Source organism: Muscardinus avellanarius (genome assembly GCF_963383645.1).
Source record: "Muscardinus avellanarius genome assembly, chromosome: 20".
NCBI lineage: Eukaryota > Metazoa > Chordata > Mammalia > Rodentia > Gliridae > Muscardinus > Muscardinus avellanarius.
This window is the reverse complement of record NC_137806.1, coordinates 413,972-439,629: the sequence shown is the minus strand read 5'-3', so window position 1 is coordinate 439,629 and position 25,658 is coordinate 413,972. Positions and strand designations below refer to the sequence as shown.

Here is a 25,658-nt window from a genome sequence, read left to right as displayed (position 1 = left end):
AGCAGGGAGAGTGGGAGAGACTGTGCCGAGCTGGAAAGCACGTGCCCTTTAAGCAGTCAGCTGAGACTTAGCGTCAGTAATTATCAGTGTCAGGACATGACGGCCTAGCTTCGTCAAATCTTTTGTTTCGCCACAAGAACTAGAGATTCTTATATGATATTACTCAATTGGTGGGTCAAAACATCTTTGTCTAAACAGTCTGCAGACTGTGAGCTACCAGTATGATATTAACTATTATATGATCCATGGCATTACCATTTCTCCTATATGATCCCTATTTTCACCTGTAATCGGGATGATGTAGAACAGTCTCTTGCAAGCACAAAGCTCCCCACTTTTTCCAAAGAAATAATCTTTCCAGGTCATGAGATATTTTCATGCTTAACTTCGACAGCTAATGCCAAATGTTTTCATCAAAAGCACTCTTAATCCTGCTCAATATAATCCTTGTTGGGCTTTGTTCTACCAACTATTTCCTACCTTAGAGACTCTATCCTCTCATAGATCACATCAACTCTGCCTATGAAACACAAGCACCATCTTCTCTCTCCTCACCAGAAGGTTTCTTGAATTCAGCACTGCCTTTCACTGTCAGTTTTGCTGCTCCTTGACACCCTGCAATTTGGCTTCTGGTAACCTTACTTCTTAGAGTGACTGAGCTGCCACGCTTGGTGGTATCTTATCAGAACCCATTTTATCTTACTAGTCATCCTCTTGCATATGGACTTTAATTCATACTGATTAAATATTCATTTTACGCCGGGCGTGGTGGCACAGGCTTGTAATCCCCACGCTTGGGAGGTGGAGACAGGAGGATTGTGTAGGTTCGAAACCAGCCGCGTGGGCTTAAGAGACCTGTTTCCAAATAAAAATATAAAAATAGGTCTGGGAGTGTAGCCTGGAGGTAGAAGGGCTTCCAGGAAACCCAGTACCACCAAAAAATAATAATAATAATAAATAAATATTCATTTTACAAAGTTCCCAAGTGATAAAAGGGAGACAGATTAAAAGCCTGTGTTTGGTTCTTTGGCTGAAATTTCATACAAAGAATAACGCTGAGAGTAAATATCAGGCAGAGTATCTGGAACACTGACTGTTCTGGAACTAGTAGAGAGAGAATTGGTGTAGCCTCTCACTAATCACCCAATTACCTCTCAGAAGATTTTCTCTACCCTAGAAATGGGAATACTCAATATTTCTGCACAAAGTTCCTGGTTTATCCTTTGAAATGAAAATCCAAAGGGAACTGTATCATAAAAGACAAAGTACAAATATATCTATACAAATGTGGAATAACAACCAGGCTGTATCATTTACTACCTTTTGTTTTTTAGGTAAATACTTTCTGGGCTTTAGTTTCATTCCACCCTCCCCCCAAATCAATATCATACCAATATCATAGTATTGAAAGCAACATATATTAAATACCAGACAAGTAATTTCTTCAATAACCAGGAATGATTCCGTCATGTATATAAACACTGATCTGAACAAGAATTAATCTGTTTTTAAAGTTACTTCTTGATGAAATCAGGACCTGTCTGTGTGCCTAACAGCACGGACGAGGGAGCTGGACTTGAAATGTGGATGAAGGTCATTTCGATGCCTTCTGTGATGTCTAGATTTCTTTGCTTTTGCTCACGGCGTCCCTTTGCACCCCGAAACTAGAAAAATTTCCTCCAATATAAAGTAGGAAGGTAGTCATGAGGTTTCACCTGAACACATGGGGTTGGGTCAGTAATCATATATAGGAATTATGGGGATAACAAATCGTATCATAATAAAATCCATGAGTTATTTAAGAAGAAAAAAAGTCACTTATAAACTTTTAATAATTCACAGCTAACCAGATAATTTAGAAAATTCTGGACACTGTTGAGTAATATTACTTAGCACCAATGGAATTCTTTTTTATCCTCTACCAAAAAAATATATAAAATGGTTTATGAAGTTACAGAATCTGGAAAGCTTCTTGAGTAATAACAAAAGCACATTATAGATCCTTTGTGTCCAGCCAAATGAGCCTGTTTGGTACAATAGTCCATGCTATCCCTGAGTACCAGAGCATGCTAATGCAGGTATGCTAATTTAAGGTAAAATAATGTAATGATTTTGAAGAAAGCAACAGAAAGAAAGAAATCCTCTTCCATGACCAATTGCTCACCTATGTAGGTTCCACTGTTGTTACCAGCATATCCAGCATCCTCTGGATGGAGTGTAAAAGCAACAGAACAAAAGCCAAGAAATAAAGCAGAACAGTTAGAAGCCAGCCACAGATGCAGAAAATAAATCACTCAAAACAACTGTGTCTAAGCACAGCACAGAGCAGCCCTCATAATGCCACCCTTAAACATAAAACATTTTGTTTTATATTTAAGTTTTAATATTTTGTAATATCATGCATTTTTTTGCTTTTGTTTTTCAACCGTCATCAGAGGCTCCTGATGCAGTTCTAAGAAAATTGTAACAGCCTTTTCTGAAATGTTTATGCTTTTACAGTTGAGAAAATGATAGCATGTTATGCCCAAAGAAAATATACTTCGGTGAATCAGGCTCTTTAATCACATGTAAAATACAGTACTTACTGGCTCACTGGATTAGACAAAAAGGTTAAGACTAAAATCCATTCATTCTACTAAAAGGAACTGTTGACATATTGGGAAGGAATAAAGGGATACTATTTATATTTTGTTTTTTCTTAAAAATATAAAGTGTATTTGAAAAATGCAAAGTGTTATTATTTCTGGAAATTAAATTAATATTGGGGTATGCATAACTTAAAAATTTAAGGTAAGTGGCGGAGTATTTATTATTTTTAGCCCCTAATGTTCATATAAATATATCCCTGGAATAGAACAGACTCTGTACAAATCAAATAGTTGAAAGGGGCTGGGAAGTAGTTTAGTAGCAGAGACCTTGCCCAGCATGTGTGAAGGCCATGGGCTAAATCCCCAGATTTGCTTAAAAGAAAGTGATATGTTTCCATATCCTTATTCAAAATAAGCCTGTCAATATATTTATATATTTGAATACATTGAGTATACTGAATATATGTCAGTATATTTGAATAATTTCTTCATTCACCTTTGAGACTATTGATGCACATATATACAATTATAATATGATATTTGAGATTCCATTCTGTATTTCTTATACATGAAGAAAAACAAAATACATTTCTTCCCCAAACAAAGTCCAACCATGAGTTTTGGGGCTGAAAGGTCAAGACAGAAGTTTATATGTAAAATGGACTTGTCTTTCTTAAGCTGCTTGATATTTTCAACTTAATCCTACACTTATGTGCAGTAAATATAATTACTAGACTATGCAGGGAAGCTTGCATACATGTACCTTTAGTTTCCTCTGAGAAGCACAAAGAAAATAAGAAAGGAAATGGTTAAATGGGTGGAAAATATGACTAAAGTAGGAAGATGTTGCCTCCAAAAAAAAAAAAATAATAATATAAAATCAACCTACCACACTCAACTGTTTCCTCATCTTAGAAAAGCCAAAGGGAAAAAAAAAAACAAGTGTATTTTAAAAGTTTCAAAATTTTTAGTAAACAAATAGAAGTTTAGACTGCTCTGAGGTTCGGTCTAAAATTAATGTGTATAGTTAAAATAAAATAAAGACTTCATATAGCTCACTAAACAACCAAATGGTAAAAGTAACCAGAAAAAAATCTTCAGCATTTTTTTCAAAATGATATCATTCTTGAATAAAGGAATTTTATTTTTTCTTAGATCAGTTTTCTTTGTAAATCAATACTTTCAAAGTGTTGAAGAAATTTTATAACAAAAATAGTCAAGAGAGGAAAAGATTTTAAAATCAAACTTTTTAAATGTCTAAGTATCCTATAAATTTAACAATATCCTGACGAACAATTTACTATGCATATCAAATGAAGTATGCCAAACCCTGTATTTTCATTCTGACTTTATTATTTGATGAAAGGTATTTTAAACAGGAATCCTAAACAGTTCTTAAATTACTAGGAGGGTAATTAAGTTTGACGAGGAGACTTACCTTCAGTAAAGGAAGGAAAAAGTACCAGCAACATATCAGAAGCAAAATTTAACCACAAGTCAAGGTCTAACATATTTTACGTCATAACCATATATATGGCCAGAAAGTTCTATTCTCATTTATCGCACCAAACTACTGAACGGCCGGCAGAGGAAATGCTTTAGGGGAGTGCTCAACACTGTATTTTTACTTTTCAAATACACATGGATCTTCTGTGTTAATTCTACTTGACCAGTGTTAGTAGATACAACAGTAAATCATTATGATTCAGTCTCATGAGTTACCCAAGTTGTGAGTTTACTTATGCATTTTTCTTTGTAGCTCTGAAACGTCATGTGCATCTCAAACAGATCATCAGAAAACAAAGAATAAACAATGTGATACAGGTTCGCCACGCAAGGCATCTAGGCATAATAAAATAATGAGACCTTTAGATTGATCACTGTGAAATCTCATGTACTCTGCTATAACGTAGATTGTTAAATATAATTTTTGTAGGAATATAGGACAAATTGATTATACTCGATTAAAGACTCAGTGTCATAGTAGTCAGATGATAAAAGCCATGCCCTGAAAATAAACAAAAAATTTTAAATATCAACCTGCAATAACTCTCTCTATATATAAAATATTCAATATAAAATACATACTTATATATGTATTATTTGGTGGAACTGGGGATTGAACCTGAGGGGGGCATTTTACCTCTGAACTATAACCCCAGACTTTATCTTTTATTCTTTATTTTGAAACAGGTCTCACAAAGTTATGAAGGGCCTCACTACATAGCTGACCATGAACCTGCCATCCTCCTATTTCAGCCTCATTTAGATTTATGTTACATATAGCATATGTATATTTCACATTTTAATAAAAAGTCATGTATATGCTGCCTAAATTCACAGAAGAATTTTGTTCCATGCAATTCTTGAGGAAATAAATGATGCTTTTTAGCATGATAAAATCACACACACATCCAAAAGCAAGCTCAGGCTTTAACATCTGGTAAGAAAGGCAAAGGAACTGAGTCTCCTAGAATGAGCAACTTTGGACAAAGAGGAAAAATAAGAATTGACCACAGAACGCTGAGATGAATGCACACATTTTGCTATGCTGGAGAAGTGATCTACGTATACTACATGCATTAAGTTAGCTGGGTGTCGTCACACACCTGTTATCCCAGTACTTGGATTGCAGGTTTGAAACCAGCCTTAGCAACTTAGTGAGATGCTGTTTCAAACTATAAAAGTGAAAAATAGGGCTCGGGATATAATTCAGAGGTAGAATGTCCCTAGGTTCAACCCCCAGTACACACACACACACACACACACACACACACACGCGCGCGCGCCTAGCGGGAGTAGTCTTGGCTTTGGGGACATGCTGTAGACCCCAGGACCTTCCCCTTTCTCTCTTGCTCCCCTGTACACATCCTACCCTGAGTTGCTGCCTAGTCAGAGCCTCAAAAGCAATGATGCCGACCGATGATAGACCGCGGCCTCCAAAGCTGTGAGCCAAACAAGCCGCTCCTTTCCATAAGGTGATTATCCCAGGTATTTGTTAAGATAATGCAAAGCTGATGAATACATAGCAGAAAAATACTTTTAGGTATTTTTAAAAACTCCATGTGTTTCTATTTACAAACACTCCATCAGTATTTTAAAAAATGTTTGACAAAGTGTATACATACAAACCTAATTTTAACAGCATAAGCAACCTATTTGTTTCTGAATTAACTTTATATGTTGAAACACTTAGTAAACATTAGTGAAGAAGCCAGGAGGAAAGAATGTGCTCAACTTGGAAAGCGTTAGTACAACTTGTATGACCCTGTTCTATATTATTCTAGCATGTGTGGCCTGCTAAAACATTGGTACCATGTACAATGAATTCAATCCTCAATGTTTAAATTCTTTAGTTAGAGATTATGCTCTTCAGCCTACCTTGTGCTTATCTTTGAATAAACCAGGTTACCACTTGTTCAAATGGACACGCTGTGTCTGTAGTTAAATGTTCTCTTTCTATCCATATGATACCTATCAAAATTGGTTAAGACCAATTCTAAATAAAATATTTTATGTTTTTATATCCTAAGTTTTAAAATGTCAAAAAATGCACATTCTTATTCCTTTTATATTAAGAATCCTATAAAGAGCTGTTTTCTAGCTGGGCATGGTGGCGCACACTTGTAGTCCCTGCACTTGGGAGGCGGAGACAGGAAGATCTCACAGGTTCGAGCCAGCCCCGCTGGCTTAAGAGACCCTGTTTCCAAATTAAAAAAAGTATATAAATAGGTCTGGGAGTATAGCCTGGAGGTAGAAGGATTTCCAGGAACCCTAGTACCACCAAAAAAAAAAAAAAAGTGTTTTCTAAAAGAAAAATTTCAAATTAATGTAATTCAATGTTAGAAATATTCAGGTATTTATACTTTTATAAAGAAATTAATCACAGAAATAAAAATCGTTTTTAATATTCTGCTAAAAATACACAATGTGGGCAAGAGCTTTTTCTCCATCCTTCTTGAAGTCCATATGTATTGTATTTAGATATAAATTATATGCTATTGAAGTTAAATAAATGTGCAATTAGAAAGACAAGATCTTAACTCACATATTCAGATGTCAATAGAAATGGAACACATATTTTAAACAAAAAATTCATACTTCTTAAAGGCGGTGATATGTGCTTATAAATTTAACTGAACTATCAAAATAAATGTGAGTACTTTAAAGTACATCAACATAAAACATGTAGGCTGCCAGGCTTTCATTATGAAAAAACCACTCTTGTACAGATGTATGCTACTGGTGACTTAAGATCCCTTTTACTCATCTCCAAAGTACATAAGCTGCCTCTTTTATGTTATAATCCAAAAGCTGGTCATATCAAAGAAAATCTATCAGCTATCTAGGTCTTAATTTCTTGTCTTTGTTACTGAAACAAATTTCTTATGTAAAAACTTATCATTAGATGACTGGGAAAAGGCAATTAAATTTCTTTCATAAATTTTTTGTTCCTATTGTTGAATAAGCAATTCTTCCAAACAGAAGGGAAATGAAGAAGGATAAGTCCCTAAATTAAGCTTTTAAGATTTAAGAATATTGTCTATTTTAAGAGTCCATGTTTTTGCTTTTAGATGTTTGATTATTAAGCAGAAAATTTTCTTTGAGAAGCCTGTTTTCTGGATATGTATTAGGTATGCCAAGATTCTTAAGGGGAAATAATAACTAAGCTACAAAGATGGCCACCACTCACATTTATAGTTTTACATAAGGATGCTAATTTCAAAGCCTAAATAAGTCATTATTATCAAGCCTCTGGCTTGCTTTATCTTGGAGCTAGAAACCAGGGTTCTAGCATAAATATAAATACAAACATGACAGGATTGGAATTTGCCACTCCTTTGGCTTCTGTTGATCTTAACTGAACCTTTATAGCATTGCCCTGTATGAACTTTTTCTTCATGAGAACTTCAGTTATGAAAATATGTATATGAATTGAATATAGAATGAAATAATATTCATTTATTCATTTAAGCATCACCTAGTCACATAGTGACAAAAACTTTCATAAGGTTATAAACACCAATATAAAATAATTATTCTTTCAGAAATTTTAATTTTTTATTGGTGCATTGTAGTCATACATTTTTTTTTTTTTTTTTTTTTTTTTTTTTTTGGTGGTACTGGGGTTCCTGGAAGCCCTTCTACCTCCGGGCTACACTCCCAGCCCTATTTTATATTTTTGAAACAGGGTCTCTTAGGCCAGCGTGGCTGGCTTTGAACCTGCGTGATCCTCCTGTCTCCGCCTCCCAAGCGCAAGGATTACAAGCGTGCCCACCATGCCCGGCTGTAGTCATACATTTTAATGGAGTACAAGAGAGTAGAGGCATACACACACTTCACTTATTTAGCCCTTCCCCAATTTCCACCCCTTCCCTCCCTCCTCCTTCCTTCTGTTTGGCTTACTGATTGACTTTGATATGTTTATGAATGTATGTCATGTATCTGAGGGAATTTCCCTCTTCCTTCTCCCATCCCCCTCACTTAGGTCATCTTAGCCTTATTTTGTTTCTCTTCCCTGGTCTAGAGTTCCTCCTATGACTCTTTTTCTCCCCAGCTTATGCATATTAGGGAAAATATCTGATGTTTAATTTTTTATGACTGATTACTCTCACTTACAATAATGTTATATTTAACACAGAAACTTTTAAAATCTATCTTATGAATTAATAGTCATAAAATGATTTTATATCAGCTATTTCTTCATAGATTATTCTACAATTTAAAGAGTATCTACATATCAAAGAGTATGATAACAGAAACTTTTTTCTATGCAAAAATCTAAGAACTCAATGTGTACTCCAAAAACTCATGAGTCAGACAGGCTCTATAATATACCAGCTACATAAAGAGAATAAGTACCAAGACGGGTACTGTGGCACATGCCTGCCATCCCCAGTACCCGGAAGGCTAAGACAGGAGGATCACAGGTTAAAGGCTAAAGGCCAGAGCACAGTAAGTTGGCAAGACCCAACTTCAAAATAAAAAATAGCTGGGCATGGTGGTACACACGTGTCATCCCACTACATGGGAGACTGGGACAGGAGGATTGCAGGTTCTCGGCCAGCCTGAACTACTTAGTGAGGCCCTCCCGCAACTCAGTGAGAGCCCTGTATTTTTTTTTTTTTATAAATAATAAAAATAGGGCTGAGGATGTTATCTCAGAGGCAAAAAGCCTCTGGGTTCAATTCTCAGTACAGCAAAAAAAAAAAAAAAAAAACCATAAATAAATAAAAAGGCTGAGTGTATAGCTCAATGTTAGAATGACCTTAGTACTATATAAAAAAAGAAAAAAATCACTATAAAACAAACAGGTTAAAGTGCTTTTAAATGCTATTAAAAATATTCAAGAACTATTGCTGGGCATGGTGGTGCATGCTTGTAATCCCAGCATTCAGGAGGCTGTGACAGAAGGATCCTGCTTCAAGGACAACCTCAGCTACTTAGTGAGGCCGTCTGCAACTCAGTGAAACTCTTTTTCAAAATAAAAGACTTTTTAAAAAGCAGAGCTGGGGTGTACTTCAGAGGTAGAATTCCCCTGGGTTCCATCCCCAGTACCACACATACACACAAAAATTCAAAACCAACAGAAAAATTTCTAAAAAGGTTTTAAGTTATTTTTGCTCTTGATTTGTAGTTAACAATCTTATTGCCAAAATATTTTGTTTAAAAAGGGAAAGAAAGAGTACTGAAATACAATTTTTTATTTTTTTATTTTTATGTGGATCATACTGACAATGGCATACATTCACACAGTGCCTGGTGCCCCCCCTCCCAACAGTGAGTATCCAGGTTGACCATACCAAATTCACAATTATACACATATTCGAGTGTAATTCCTTAAGTTAATCACCCTTAGCCTTCTTTTCTCCTACCCTTCCTTTCTAACTTTGCTGAGGTTTCCCCTCCATTATTTGGAGTTTATAAGACAATTTTCAAAGAAATCTCAGAGTATTTCAATTCATTGGGAATAAAGACACAAGCCTCCTAAAATCTTCAGAGAAATATATCATCTCTCCAAATAAGGCCATATTTATAATACATTGAAGATTTATTTGGATAATCTGGACTAGATTTACTTAAACAATAAATATATCTATGTAAGAGAACAAAAATATACATTTTTGAGTGAATCTAGTTGAAAAAGTAGAGAAAAGAGGGAGATGAGTTAACATTCTACATGATGTTCAAAATGCAAAATAAGCTCAAAAAAGTCAAATGAGGACATTTCAATAAAGATAAATTCTAGAATAAATATTTCTCAGATTCAAATACTGAGGTATTAACATGAAAATGTGCAAATCGACAGCTAAGAGGCCTTTAATAATGTTTCTACATATACCCACCCTCACATTCAAATTCACCACATGCACACCATATCCAACTTGGAAAACTGTTGAAAAGCCAAACTATTCCTTTTACATAGCTCTTTAGTAAAGTATTATATATTTATTAAAATTTTTAAATAAATGAAAAGCCCTCATTATACCAAACTATAAATTTCTAAGTTGCCTACAATTCAAAATTTAGTATGCATTTGTATTTATGGATAGTCACATTTCTCTCATTTTTTAGTGACATGTTTATCCCACTGGTACCAAATATATTAGGACTGCACAAAGCCGCCATCTAACACTACCTCAAAGTGCAAGCCAGGTAGATGTCTTGAAGTTCCCTTTAGCTGGGAGTGGCCAATGAGAAGTCGCCACGCTTAGAAACAAGGCAGTGTTAAAACATTAGGCTTCTGATGTCTTAGAATGCCACGTGTATTATGACAAGTGTTTTCCCTACTGCCCAGACTCAGTAGCAAGCACCAGCAGGCTTTTGAGTGGTGCTCTACTTTGAGCCCTTGCTTGCTATGGGGTTTATACTCCACTGCAGTTTGGCTCTTTTACTACGTGATTCCTGGGCTTTAAGTTTCTACAAACAGACAGAAATAACAGGAGATGTGAAAAATGCCACAATACTAAAAACAGATGTTGGTATAAAATTCCTGGGCCATTTATTTGTTCATTTGACTTTTTAGTACAATTTCTATGCTTAAAACAAAGAGCTTTTTTTTTTTTTTTTTAAAAAAAGCAACTCTTAAAATACCTTGAACACTGAAACATTTAGGAAAGATAAAGTCAAAATTTCTGAGATGGTGACTCGAGGAGGCAGGAGGTGGCAACGGAAAGAAGGATAAGCTGCAAGAAAAAATGTGCTTAAACACACACTATGCCTTTCAGGAGTTCTACGCCATCATTTCCTTACTCTTATTTTCTTTCAATCTAGCTGGGTGTCTGGTTCTAACTCCAATCAGATGGAATAAAGGTCAGAGTTATTATGATTCCTGGGTATGAAAAGAATTAAGAAACACAGTTATTCTTAGGCAAAAATGTTTCTGTGGCCGAGAAAATGATAGATATTTTACACCTATCTTTACCTGGAAATATCAAACCAAATCTCCTGCCCTTGAAGAAAGAAAAGAGATGTATTCCAGGTTACATTAAAAAACACCTAAAATTGAAAATTAAAGAGACAAGTAGTTTTTAGTTATTTTCCTAAAGAGTGAGTCATGGATTTTTTATAAACACTCCAACCGCACTTTTCTTCAAAAGACTCACATTAATATCCTACTGAGAATTCCTCCTGTGCTTGGCTCCCAAGAAATGAGAAACCAAGAGCTCCTGCAAGATAGCGTGATCCCTTCTTCTTCCATGACCACCTGCTTTAAGAGTCAAGAATATGGAGCAGGATTGGGTTACGAGGCATTCTTACTAACAACTTACATGATTTCCTGCTGGAAACTTTCAGGGGCTGAACGAGTACTTCTGGTCGTCTCAGAGCCAGTCTCCTGGAGGAATAAAAGGTCAATATGCCTATCAATTTCCAGCACAGGTCTGAGATTAACACTGCACCAAAATATTACAAATCTTGAGAACAATCTGAAAGTTGGGGAGGCCCAATGTAAGTTGCTGAATTAAAAAATAAATCCCCCACTTGCTTTTTTTTCTTAGTTATCTACTTTCCTTCACAAATGACTGTTCTTTTTACTTCAACACAGACTCAGATGTTAAGGTCCTGTTTTCCATTTTGCTTCATAACAAAAAGCTACAATGACCTGGTAGTGTCCTATTATTTTTGGTCATTATTCATACTTGGTTAGACAAAACAGAAATCCAAACCTGAGGGATCATGGATTTTAAGGCAGGATTAGAGCATTTTGAATCACAAGTGTGGTAGAATGGTATTTTTCAGAGAACAAAAGGTCAGCAGAAGCAAGCCATGCCAGGAGCTCACCTTTCCTGGAAATGCTTTGAGGGAATCAGGCCCGCTCTGGGGTTGGCATCCCCTTCCAGCCTCGCCTGCCACCAGGTTGCATCATCCTGGCTCATAATCTGAAGGATATCTCCCTTTTTGAAAGAAAGCCCAGCTTCTTTACACGGAATTGCTGTATCCTCATTAGGATTGTAGTCAAAAAGGGCTTTGATAAACATCTGGAAGAAAAGTTTTGTTAAAGAAGAGTACATATAAAAACAAAATGTGAAATGGCCCACCTTGCAACTCAGATGGCAGAAATCATAACTTTAAAAATTAGGATATAAGAAGAAACTTGTGGCAATAAAGAGGGTACAAAGTAGGTCAAAAGGCACCACTTCCCATGGGTGGAAAGACTTTCCAGAAAGGAGTACCTTGCCTTCTTTCAAGGGTGCCTCCTCTTTGATGCTGGGTATAATCTTAAATGTAATTGCTCCTTGAGACTGAGCCTGATAGCAAAAGAAAGAAAAAGTCAGGAGAAAACCAGAGCCATGGAAAAATAAGATACAACAGCTGGAAAGCTAAATGCATCAAAAAAATTTACAAGCTTGGGATGACTACTCTTAGACCAAACAGAGGAAACTATTTTTGTAAAAATTCCTGTAATGTGAAAAAACTCTAAAGTCTGTCAAAGAGTTAAAAAAATTAACTACTAAATCCCCTTTCATTAGTGTGCAACTCTAAGGCATCAATGAATGTAATACCAACTGCTAAGCTACTTCAAAATAGAAACAAATTTTTTTTTTTTTTTTTTGGTGGTACTGGGGTTCCTGGAAGCCCTTCTTCCTCCGGGCTACACTCCCAGCCCTATTTTATATTTTTGAAACAGGGTCTCTTACGCCAGCGCGGCTGGCTTCGAACCTGCGCGATCCTCCTGTCTCCGCCTCCCAAGCGCGGGGATTACAAGCGTGCGCCACCACGCCCGGCTCAATAGAAACAAATTTTGTTAGTGATTATTGTTACCATTTTTAAGTCACAGAGGTCTAGCACCCACTGTGTATACACCTTAGTAATCACATGGACAAGTAAATATTTTGCAGAAATAATATTATTGATAGTTTCCAAATATTTTTAAATATTTTGATTCTCTACATTTACAAATTATTTCCTTAGGTTTAATTTCTTTTCTTTTCTTTTTTTCTTTTTTTTTTTCTTTTTTTTTTTGGTGGTACTGGGGTTCCTGGAAGCCCTTCTATCTCTAGGCTACACTCCCAGACCTATTTTATATTTTTATTTGGAAACAGGGTCTCTTAAGCCAGCGAGGCTGACTTCAAACCTGAGCGATTCTCCTGTCTCTGCCTCCCAAGCGTGGGGATTACAAGTGTGCGCCACCAAGCCCGGCAGGTTTCTAACAAGTAAACTTCTTAATTAAAGAAAATGTACACGTAAAATGTTGATAGCTTCATACTGTCATCTCAGAAGGTCTTATTAATTTATCCAATCACCAAAAACACACACACATATATACTTCCCTACATTCTGGCCAACTCTAAGCACTAACAAGCTTTTCGCACTGTGTCTGTGATGTTTTCATTATTGATTTTTATGACCGTAATATATATTAAGATGTCCCTGTTATCAAATATATTTAAAATATATTCTATATATATTCTATATATAGTCTCTCTTGTATTTTTAGGTTATTTATGATATCTTTTTTTCTGTACAGAAAATACTAACTCTAGTTGGCACATCTGTTATTTTTCTATTTTCATCAAGGTTAAAAAGTCTTCCTGCTCTCTATAATTATAAAAATTTATTTTTGTTGTATATTTTGTAATTCTTGGCATTTAGATATTTTAATTTGTTGGAAATTTATTTTTGTGTGAGAAAAAATCAGGAACTGTCCTTATTTTCCTATGTGAATCATGAATTAACCCAATACCATTATCTTCCCACTAATTTATTTGATTTGATTTATTTATTCATTTATTTTTTGCAGGTCTGGGGGTGGAAACCAGGGGCATTTGACCTCCGAGCTATACCCTCTGCCCTATTTTTTATTCTTTATTTTGAAACCGGGTCTCACTGAGTTGCAGAGGACCTCGCTAAGTAGCTGAGGCTGTCCGCGAACCGCGATCCTCCAGTCTCAGCCTCCCGAATGCTGGGATTACAAGCGTGCGCCACCACTACCAGCTCTCTGCCCACTAATTTAAAACGCCCTTTGTGTTGCAGGGGAACAGTGTGGCCGAGGCTCAACTCCGGCTCTTGGGGTGTAGAGAAGAGCAGGTACTCAATGGCAACAAGTGGGACTGAGGGAAGGATAACCACCTTTGCAGTCTTGCCACGTGTTCTGCTATTATTGCTTTGCTCCTATAAAATCCCTCTTTCTACATTTGGATTCATTTTCTTAACTGATACATAAAAATATGAAGATTATATGTGCATGTATGTGTGCGTATGCATATAAATACATGTACATAATATGTATGGGAATCTCATATACGATAGTTATGTGTATATATGCATATGTATTGTATAAATATGATATGTATATATTATGTATGTGTATGATACATAATATATGATATACACATACATGTGATATCTATGTATGAGATATATCTATTTGTATATACTGTATAATATTCAAATCAGTTTAGGTATCTATTTCCTTAAATATATATCATTTCTTTATGGAGTTTGTTCTAACTTTTCTTCTAGCATTTTAAAATATACAGTACATTGGTTATGTGTGGTCGTCCCTCTATGGGAACTTCTTACTGGGTAACTCTGCACCCACTGATTAACCTATTTGTCCCTCTCGTCCACAATACTATCTTCATCATATACTACAAAACTATCTGTTCTGAGATATTCTAACCTTATACTCTATGTTTAAATTTATAGACTAAAAAGGAGTCTTCATTTTAACCTTGCAAATGAACTTAAGAATTAACATTGTCCAGGTCTAAAATAATTTCATTCACATCTGAGACCTCGTAAGACATCTACGTTAGTTTCACTCCCTGAATACTAGAATCTGTGGCCTGCAATGTGGCTGTATCAACAAGCAGAGAACATGTCACTGGCAGTCTACACTGTCTACTATGTGACTCTTTACATACATGACCTCAATTAATCCTCAGAACATGTCAGTAAGATATTTACGTCTTCTCACTCTCATTTTGTAAATGAAAACACTGAGGTACAAACAAGGTAATTTCCAAAGAAACACGGGGATGATGTGATAAGGAGCTGGGACTTAAATCCCAGACTAAATCTAAATCCCACATATTTCAAGCCAAGTCTAAAAAAACCCTAAAATACAGTCATTTAATTCTATGCCATAGCCAGGTATACTGGGACACATCCATAACCCAGAATTTGGTTGGTTGAAATAGAAGTATTGCAGGTTCAAGGACAGTCTCAGCAACTTAATGAGACTCTCAGAAACTTAGTGTGACCCTGTTTCAAAATTTAAAAAAAGCGGGCATGGTGGCACATGCTTGTAATCCCAGTACTTAGGAGGCTGAGACAGGAGGATCTGGGTTCACGGTCAGCCTCATCCACTTAGTGAGGCCCTCCACAACTTAGTGAGACCCTGTTTTAAAATAAAGAATAAAATAGCGCTGGGGGTTTAGCTGAGAGGTAGAATGCCCCTATGTCAGTCCCCAGTAACACACACACACACCCTAAAAAAGAAAAAAAAAACAAAGGGCTGAGGGTATAGCTTGGAGGCAGAATGCATCTGGATTCAATCCGCAAGTCTAAAAGAGAACAAACAAAACTATTTTCATTGCAATTTTTAGATAAATTTACAGCTTACCAAAATCCGTATTATTTCCTCAGGCCTCTTATCCTCAACTGGCATTCCATTCACTTCCCGAAGTTCATCACCCACGTGAATGAGGCCTGAGAAATACAAAATGGAGGCAAGTGAACAATGTTGCCCACAAAAGAAGCCCTGAAACATCATTTAAGGATTGGGTTTCAGATCAGTGGCCCTCCATCTCTAACAGTGAGTCAAAGAACACCACAACAAGAGTACAAAGGTAACAGCAGCAGCCTCTGTGTAAAAGTGCTCAGTGATATCTCATAATTTTTTTTTTTGGTGGTACTGGGGTTCCTGGAAGCCCTTCTACCTCCGGGCTACACTCCCAGACCTATTTTATATTTTTGAAACAGGGTCTCTTATGCAGCGCGGCTGGCTTCGAACCTGCGCGATCCTCCTGTCTCCGCCTCCCAAGTGCGGGGATTACAAGCGTGCGCCACCACGCCCGGCCTCATAATTTTTATTTACTTAAAGTATGTATACTCCTGGCAGTATTTTTAATATACTTAGAATCTTATCTACACTAAAACCACACAGTGAGATTTAGCTATCATTTATTTATGGAGATTCTCACATTTCAACAGAGAAAAATATTACTTGTCTTGCTGTATTATATCAAAAACTGTTCTCTTTTATTATTTTTTCTGGTGCTGGGATTGAACACAGGTGTATTCTACTTGTGAGCTTTTTTAAAATTTTTATTTTGAAACAGGTTCTTACTAAGTTGCTAAGGCTGGCCTCAGCACCTGTGACCCTCCTATCTTAGACTCCCAAGTACTGTGACTATAGGCAGGTACCACCACACCTGGCAATGATACCTTTTAAATTACATATTGGAAAGGTAACACAACACACACACTTGTCCAGACCTGATGAATACTCAGCCCTTACCACTTCGATCCGCAGCTCCTCCTCGCATGATTCTAGCCACAACAATTGCCCCGGTCTGCTCATCCTTCTTAATGGTGGCTCCCTTTTCAAAAAGAAAAACAAAAGGGGAGAAAGAGAAAGAGAGCACTGATGGGTAAATGTGTTTGTACTGAGTGGTAGGGAGGGGAGGCAGAAATAAGGATATTCATCCAAAAAGAATGAAAACAAATACAAAAATTTAAAGGGATGAGAAAGGAAAAAGAGAGATTGTTCCACCAGTCCTACGAATACTCCTTAAGAGGTTCAGGAAACGCTATCTACAAAGCATCTTAGATTGCAGCACAATTTAATGTTTTTGAAATCCTTAGTCTTTTCAAACCTATAGAAAATGAAATATTTTGTTTTATATACCTTGTATTTGAATGCTATTTGTTTTTAATCTTTTGAGCATTTTTTTCTTTTCATCTTATTTTTATATCACCCTATGATGAAATTGTAATAGTGATGGTTATGTGAATAGGCTAAAGATTACTTAGTAAGTCAGAGAGCTAAGTCCCAGATCATTTGAGTAAAAACTCAGCCATAGAGTGTCTGCCAAACATGCATGATGCCCTAGGTTCAAAACCTAGCATTAGAAAAAGGAGAGAAAAAAATAATAAGCCCAGGTCATTTGACTTGGGTTGAACAATCCTTCTATTATAAAATAAGCCCAGGTCATTTGAATTGAAAAGTCCTTCTATTATACTAAGCTGTTATAGTAAATAAGCTTTGTGATAATAATCAAGAAAAAGAAAAAAATTAAAACCCAGAAATTAGTTTTATCTGTTGCTAAAGTCATGCAAATATAATGTAAGTAAATGTAAGGAAGAAAAATTTTTCCATTGCTAAATTTAAATGAACTCAGGTTGTATCTAGTACAGAGATAACATGTTGGCATAAAGGAATAATAAAACAAAATCCAAAATTTCAATGTGGAAGCAAATTTTCAGAATGCTGTTTTGTGAGAATAACAGGCATGGATAGTTACTCTGGAAGCCTTGTGTGACTTTCCTCCTAAGAAACTGACACTGGGGAGCCCGCGCCCACACTCATGCGTTCCCATCTGGGTGGCCCGAGACCTGGCCATGAGAGAGCTTGGCCCGGCCCAGCTTAAGACCCAAAACAGACTCGGGAATACTCTGGAAGAAATCCAGTAACTCTGACCTGCGATATTCACTGCAAAACACACCAAAAAAGCAAAATCAAGCTGCAGACACGGCAGCCACCAGTGCCATATCGACCCACCGGCCCAAAAAGGATTTTTGAGCACCGCAGTCCTGGCAAGCCATAGAGCTCTAACATCTTAAACTGCGAGTTCACTGGAGCACTTGAGCGGCACAGTCTGCACAACAGGGGAGGCACCCTCAAAGGCGCTGGGAGACCTTCAGGGACCTGGACCAGACCTGCTGTGCTCCTGGAGAATCAGCGTTATAATGGAAGAGCTGCCAGCCCCTCAGAGCCCAAGACTGGCCTACCAGGTAACAGCGTGAGCTCGGATGAGCCACGGGAGCAAGAGCGCAGAGTGAGTGCCACCAGACACAGAGATAACTGAGGGCGCCAAGTGTGCACCCAGGGGGACACCTTCAACTCCACTGACACAGCAAGGGCACTTAAGGCGTGATACTTGCACAGGGCCATAAGGGGTCACTCCAAGCAAACACGAGACATTGGCATATACACCTTATATTAGTAAAATAGTAGGACTGTTTTTTTTTTTTTCCTTTTTTTGCTGATTTTTGTTTTATTTTGTTTTTTGGTCTGTGGGTTTGTGTGTGTGTGTGTGTGTTCAGTTTTTTGGGGGATTTTTTTAACTTTTATTTAGGTTTCTTGTTTGGATCTTACACTTCATATCATATGGTTGTTAGTTCATTTTATTTTATTGTATGTTTATCCTGTTTATTCTCTTAACCTTTTTTTGTTCTTTCTTGGCGGTCCATTTTTGTTTTGTCGATGTTGTTGTTTATATTTGATGTATAATAGTCTTTCTGCCTTGTTACTTTATCTGTTTGTGTTTCCTCTTTCCCCCCACTTCCTTTACAAAAGTCTACAATTTAGACTATCAACTATCTTCCCTCAAAACGTTCTCTCTGTCCCCTAACTGTATCCCTTTGTTTAACACACAGTTTCTCACATCTCCATACTTAAACATCCTAATAAATACAAGAGTCCTACTATCTAACCTTCTCCCATTCTCAACCTGATTCACCCTTATCTTATTTAAATTCTTCCACAACCTAATTATAGTCTCTACCTTACCTGACTCCTGTACCCATCACCCTAGCTACTCCACCATCACCCAATTCTCACTCCTCTAAATTCCTACTACTAAGACTGGACTAAACATAATACCCACAAACGATGAGAAGACATTTGAAAATTAGGCCTGAGGACTTTGAAAATATGAGAACCAGGAATAGTGGAGAAATGACAGAAGTCACGAATACTGACCTACAAGAAATGCAAGAAGGGAAGTTCCGAATCTTGATCTACAATATGATAAAAGGATTTAAAACAAGTCTAGAGGAGATAAAGATGAGCTAGAAATACTAAGTAAGAATCAGAAAGAGGTCTGGAATGAAATGAAGGAGTCAATAAATGAAATGAAGTCAGCAATAGAAAGAAATTCTAAAAGATTAGATGAAATGGAAAGTCGAATTTCACTGTTAGAAGATAGTTCATCCAAAACTGAAAACACAGTCAACAGTATATGGAAGTCATTACAGCAACAAAACCTGAACATACAACAAATTTGGGACAACATGAAGCGACCTAACTTATGGATAAAAGGCACTGAAGGGATAGAGGTACAGACCAAGGGCATCTGTAATCTCTTCAGAGAAATAATTTCAGAGAATTTTTCAAACATAGAAAGAGACTTGGATCTTCATGTCCAGGAGACATACAGAACACCATTAAGACAAGATCAAAGAAGGACCTCCCCACGCCACATAATAGTCAAAATGACCAATATAGAGGCCAAGGAAGGAATTTTAAAAGCAGTGAGAACAAAAGAACGGATGACATATAGAGGCAAAACAATAAAAATCACCCCAGACTATACAACCCAGGTCATGAATGTTAGGAGAGACTGGTACGACATGATTCAGACCCTGGAAAAAAATAACTTCCAATCAATACTACTATATGCAGCAAAACTATTATTCAAAATTGATGGAGAAACAAAAGTGTTTCAAGATAAACAGAATCTCAAAAAATTCATGAGTTCAAAACCAACACTAGAGAAAATTCTTAAAAAACAAACCATAAAGAAGAAAAAAGAAGCAGATTTCAGAACCAGGGAAGAGAGGAAATTGATAAGGGGGCCATTTAAGTAAAGAAGAAAGACCAAACTACCAAACACAAGACAGAACACAAAATGACAGAAAACAAAAATCATATTTCAATAATATCTCTTAACGTCAAAGAACTTAACTCACCAATCAAAAGACAAAGACTGGCAATGTGGATTAAAAAACATAATCCACATATATGCTGTCTGCAAGAAACTCACCTTACAGCCAAAGACATTCACAGACTGAAAGTGAAAGGATAGAAAAAGATATACCATGCTACTTGAGACCAAAAAAAGAGCAGGGGTAGCAACCCTGATATCCAACAAAACAAACTTTAAACTACAACACATCAGAAGAGACAAAACAGGGCACTTCCTTATATTAAAAGGAACAATACACCAAGAAGATATAATGATAGTAAATGTTTATGCCCCAAATGCGGGTGCAACCACATTCGTAAAACAAACCCTTCTGGACATCAGATCTCAAATAGACCAAAATACAATAATTCTTGGAGACTTTAATATGCCTCTCACACCACTGGATTGATCTTCAAGGCAAAAGATGAGTAAAGACTCTTTAGAACTAAATAAAACTATAAACCAAATGGACCTAATAGACATTTACAGAATATTTCAGCCAGGAGCTACAGAATACACATTCTTCTCATCAGCCCATGGAACCTTCTCCAAAATAGATCACATCCTGGGACACAAAGAAGGCACCAGCAAATTCAAAATATGTAATATAATTTCTTGCATCTTTTCAGACCATAATGGAATAAAAGTAGAAATCAACAATAATAAACTCAAAGGAAACTATTCAAATATATGGAGATTGAATGATACACTATTGAATGATGAATCGGTAAGAGCAGAAATTAGGGAAGAAAAGAAATTTATGGAAATGAATGAAAACATAGACACAACTTCCCAAAATCTCTGGGACACTATGAAAGCAGTATTAAGAGGAAAGTTTATTGCATTGAGTGCCCACATAAGAAGGACAGAGAGTCACCAAGTAAAGAACCTAATGACACAACTCAAGGACCTAGAAAGACTGCAACAGTCTAATCCCAAAGCCAGCAGAAGGCAGGAAATTATTAAACTCAGAGCAGAAATAAACGAAATAGAGAACAAAAAAAAAACAATTCAAAGAATCAACAAAAGAAAAAGCTGGTTCTTTGAAAAGATTAGTAGAATTGATAAACCCCTGGCCAACCTAACCAAAATAAAGAGAATCAACTCAAATTATTAAAATTAGAAATGAAAAAGGATACATCACCACAAATGGTGGAGAAATTCAAAGATTATCAGAAACTACTTTAAAAATTTATACTCCAATAGACTAGAAAACATGGAAGAAACTGATAGATATTTAAGCACAGTTAACCTACCTAAACTGAACGAGGAGGACATAGCAAGCCTAAACCAGCCAACTGCAAACAAAGAAATAGAAATGGCAATAAAAATTCTTCCATCAAAGAAAAGCCCAGGCCCAGGTTTCCAGCTGAATTCTACAAAACCTTCAGTGAAAAACTAATACCAATACTTTATAACTTGTTCCAGGAAATTAAAAGAGATGGAACTCTCCCAATTTCCTTCTATGAGGCCAGTATCACATGAATCCCCAAACCAAATAAAGATACCTTAAGAAAGGAAAACTAAAGACCAATATCTTTAATGAACATAGATGCAAAAATTCTAAACAAAATATTAGCCATACTCATTCAAAACCCTATCAAGAGAATAATAAACCATGGCCAAGTTGGTTTCATCCCAGAAAAAAAAGGATGGTCCAACATACGCAAATCAATTCATGTTATTCACCACATAAATAGAACCAAGAACAAAAACCACATCGTCATAGCAATAGATGCTGAAAAAGCATTTGACAAAATCCAACACCTATTTATATTAAAAACACTGCAGAAAATTGGAATAGAAGGAACGTACTTCAAGATCATTAAGGCAATATACTGTAAACACAAGGCCAACATTATATTGAATGGGGAAAAACTGTAAGAATTTCCTTTAAAATCAGGAACAAGACAAGGATGCTCACTATCACCATTCCTTTTCAATATAGTCCTTGAGACTCTTGCTGCAGCAATAAGACAAGAGAAGGAAATCAAAGGAATTTACACAGGAAGAGAGGAATTAAAATTATCCTTATTTGCAGATTATATGATCCTTTATCTGGAAGGCCCAAAGAACTCAACCAAAAGACTTCTGGAGCTGACTGAAAAATTCAGCAAAGTTGCAGGATACAAAATCAACCTAAAGAAATCAGTGGCTTTTCTTTCCGCCAACAATGAATCCACAATGAAAGAAATAAAGAAAACAATTCCATTCACTATAACCTCAAAACCAATAAAATACCTAGGAATAAACCTAACCAAAGATGTAAAAGACCTCTACAACAAAAACTATAAAACATTAAAGAAAGAAATTAAAGACCTTGGAAGATGGAAAGATCTCCCATGCTCATGGATAGGCAGAATAAATATCATCAAAATGACCATTCTGCCAAAAGTGACCTATAGATTCAATGCAATTCCCATTAAAATACCAGCGAAATTCTTCATAGACCTAGAAAAATCAATCATGAACTTTATATGGAGAAAGAAAAGACCCAGAATAGCCAAAGGAATTCTCAGCAATAAAAATCACGCAGGAGGCATCACAATTCCAAACTTCAAATAATACTATAGAGCAATAGTGGTAAAAACAGCACGGTACTGGCACAATAACAGGTACGCTGACCAGTGGATCAGAATAGAAGATACAGAAACAAATCCACACACCTGTAGTCAATCAATCTTTGACAAAGGGACCAAACTCATACGCTGGAGAAAAGACAGCCTTTTCAACAAATGGTGCTAGGAGAACTGGCTATCCATTTGTAGAAAGAGGGAACTAAATCCTTACCTCTCACCATGCACAGGAATCAACTTGAGATGGATCAAAGACTTAGAAATTAGACCAGAGACTGTGAATTTATTAGAGGAGAGCACAGGCTCAACACTACAACATACTGTCACAGGCAGTAACTTTCTCAACAAAACCTCCAAAGCTCAGGAAATTAAAGCAAGAATTAACAAGTGGGATGGCGTCAAACTAAAAAGTTTCTTCTCATCAAAGGAAACCATCAATAACCTAAATAGGAAACCTACAGAATGGGAGAAGATCTTTACCAGCCACCACTCTGATAGGGGGCTAATATCCAGAATATACAAAAAGCTCAAAAGACTCTACACTAGGAAAACAAACATTCCAATCAAGAAATGGGCAATTAAACTGAAGAGACACTTTACAAAAGAAGAAATTCAAATGGCCAATGGATACATGAAAAGATGCTCTACATCATTAGCCATTAGGGAGATGCAAATCAAAACTATGCTGAGATTCCATCTAATCCTAGTCAGAGTGGCAAGCATAAAGAAATCAAATAACAACAAATATGCTGGCGAGGATGTGTGGAAAGAGGAACTCTGCTGTTGATGGGAATACAAACTAGTTCAGCTACTTTGGAGATCTGTGTGAAGAGTCCTTAGAAAACTGGGAATAGATCCACCATATGATCCAGCTCTACTGCTCCTGGGCATTTTTCCAAAGGGGTTGAAATCAGAGAACTACAGCAACATATGCATACCTATGTTCATAGCAGCACAATTCGTAATAGCCAAAATATGGAACCAACCCAGGTCCCCATCAACAGATGAATGGATTGCAAAATTATGGGAAATACACACAATAGAATTCTATTCAGCTATAAAGAAGAACAAAATCATGTCATTTGCAACAAGATGGAAATTCCTGGAGAGCATTATGTTAAGTGAGATCAGCCAAGAATGGAAAGAGAAGAGACATATCTTTCCTCTAATATGCCCAAACTAGGGAGCATAGGGGATACCAGAGGGACTCACTCCAGATAACGGAAAGGAAATCTCAGCAAAGTTTGAATGGAAAGATAGGAGAGGAAGAAGGTTAAACTTGATTAATGAGAGTCTATATCTGTATATGTGTAAAAGTATGAATATAGAATGGTTACCCTGGACAATCATTGGTGGAAGGTGGTGAAGGGAAAATAGGGATGGGGGGAGAGGGCACCAAGTACAGTTTAAATGTATACCATTTATTTTCAATAAAAATATGTATACAATAAAATATATTTCACCACACAAAAAAGAAAGAAACTGACATTGGTTTAGAAAACCCATGTGAAGCTGTTCCAACTGCTAAAAAGGAATACAAGAAGTGGTGGCAGAATTGCTGAAGAAGTGAAACTTTTTCCAAGTTTGCAAATAAGCACAGATGTATCAAGAAATGATAGGTAAGTGGTATGAATCCATTTATGATTAATACACTTATATGATAGCTACCAGATACTTATTACTAACAGTAAAAATCAAAACAGAAAGTGATAGTGTATTTTGTACGGTTTTCATCATTATGCATATACTGAAGCGCAAGTACTCGTATGAACATCTCTCCACATCAAGTCTCAGATCCACCAATCACTGTGATTTTCTTACGTCCACAATGACTGGAGATGTAAGATGGTTAATCCAGTTAGACTAGACCAACTTCCATCCGTTTATAATGTGTCTCAGATTTTCCCATCAAAGTAGGCCAAGAGACAGGAGTCTAGTGATCTAAGTATACATTTTATAGATGAGAAATTGAATCCAAAATGGTAATAATTTGTCTATGATCAGATAACTAGTAGAACAGAACTCACTGAGGCAACCTGAGCAGACAATCCAAATGATCCTTCAATGTTGCTCACCCTATATCTTTTCTACACTTTTGTTCATATGCTCATTTTGTCTCTAAATCCATGAATTCACTACTTTTGTGGTAGCTTATCTTTAAGGTGGAGATCACCAATTCCTTCCCTCCTTGATCTGCATATGATATTCCCATGTGACATGTGGCAATGTTTTTGAGGTTCTAAGGCTATGAGAAAACTTGCAGCTGCTACCTGGGCCTGGAAAAGCCTTACCCTATGGGAATCCAGTTGCTATGTAAGAAATCATAACTGCTGTCATGCTGTGAAGAATCTGAGCTTGTCAAGGAGAGATGTCACTTGGAGAAAGGGATGCTGATCAGCCCCCAGATCTCCAGCGAGAGCACAGGCATCTGTCCTGTGAATGAAGGAGCCCTCAGATAACTGGGAGACATCGCACACACAAGGGACTTCAAGCAAGAGCCTTTCCCAGCTGAGCCCAGCAATCCCCCAAACTGCAAGCAAGAATACTGTTTTACCACGCATTTGGGGGTGATTCTTAAGAAAGAATAGATAACTAGAAGAAATAACTGTACCGTGGATAGTCCTGTTTTTCAGTATAGGAGCATCCAGTTTACTGTGCTTACAGAGAGTCCCTCTGACTAATTCTGTGATTCTATGAAGTAAAAAATGTTAAATGAGAACTGACTATGCTCTAGTATTCTAAGGACTTTTAATATACTGGTGAACAAAAGAAAATTTCATAGAGCTTATAATTTAACAGCGACAGAAAATAAGAGCTAAACTAATTAGATCTATTATACACTATGGCAGAATGAAGCCAGCATTCCAGGGGTGGGAGAGAGTACAGAGTAAGAAAGATCAGAAGCCAAGGAGATGGAAGACACAGGCCTTCTGAGAAGATGGCATGTGAGAAAAGAAGCAGGGAGAAGTGAGGGCACAGTTAAAAGAAAGAAGAAACAGCAGGTGCAGAGGTGCTGAGAAACTGAGGAGTGGGAGGATTGAGGAAGCAGGGTCAGAGAGAAGCAGAAAGTCAGATCA

The 25,658-nt window shown here is 36.6% G+C and overlaps 1 protein-coding gene across 1 annotated transcript in view; it reads right to left on the bottom strand.

Annotated features, from left to right (window-relative positions):
• MPP7 (MAGUK p55 scaffold protein 7) overlaps positions 1-25,658 on the bottom strand; it is a gene marked incomplete at both ends in the record, with an annotated part of 138,646 nt that overhangs the window by 38,720 nt on the left and 74,268 nt on the right. Inside the window, 5 exons of the mRNA XM_080716876.1 lie at positions 11,360-11,424; positions 11,871-12,067; positions 12,263-12,337; positions 15,658-15,743; positions 16,555-16,636. Of these exons, the coding sequence (XP_080573002.1) occupies positions 11,360-11,424; positions 11,871-12,067; positions 12,263-12,337; positions 15,658-15,743; positions 16,555-16,636 (505 nt within the window). The remainder of the gene's footprint in view (positions 1-11,359; positions 11,425-11,870; positions 12,068-12,262; positions 12,338-15,657; positions 15,744-16,554; positions 16,637-25,658) is intronic.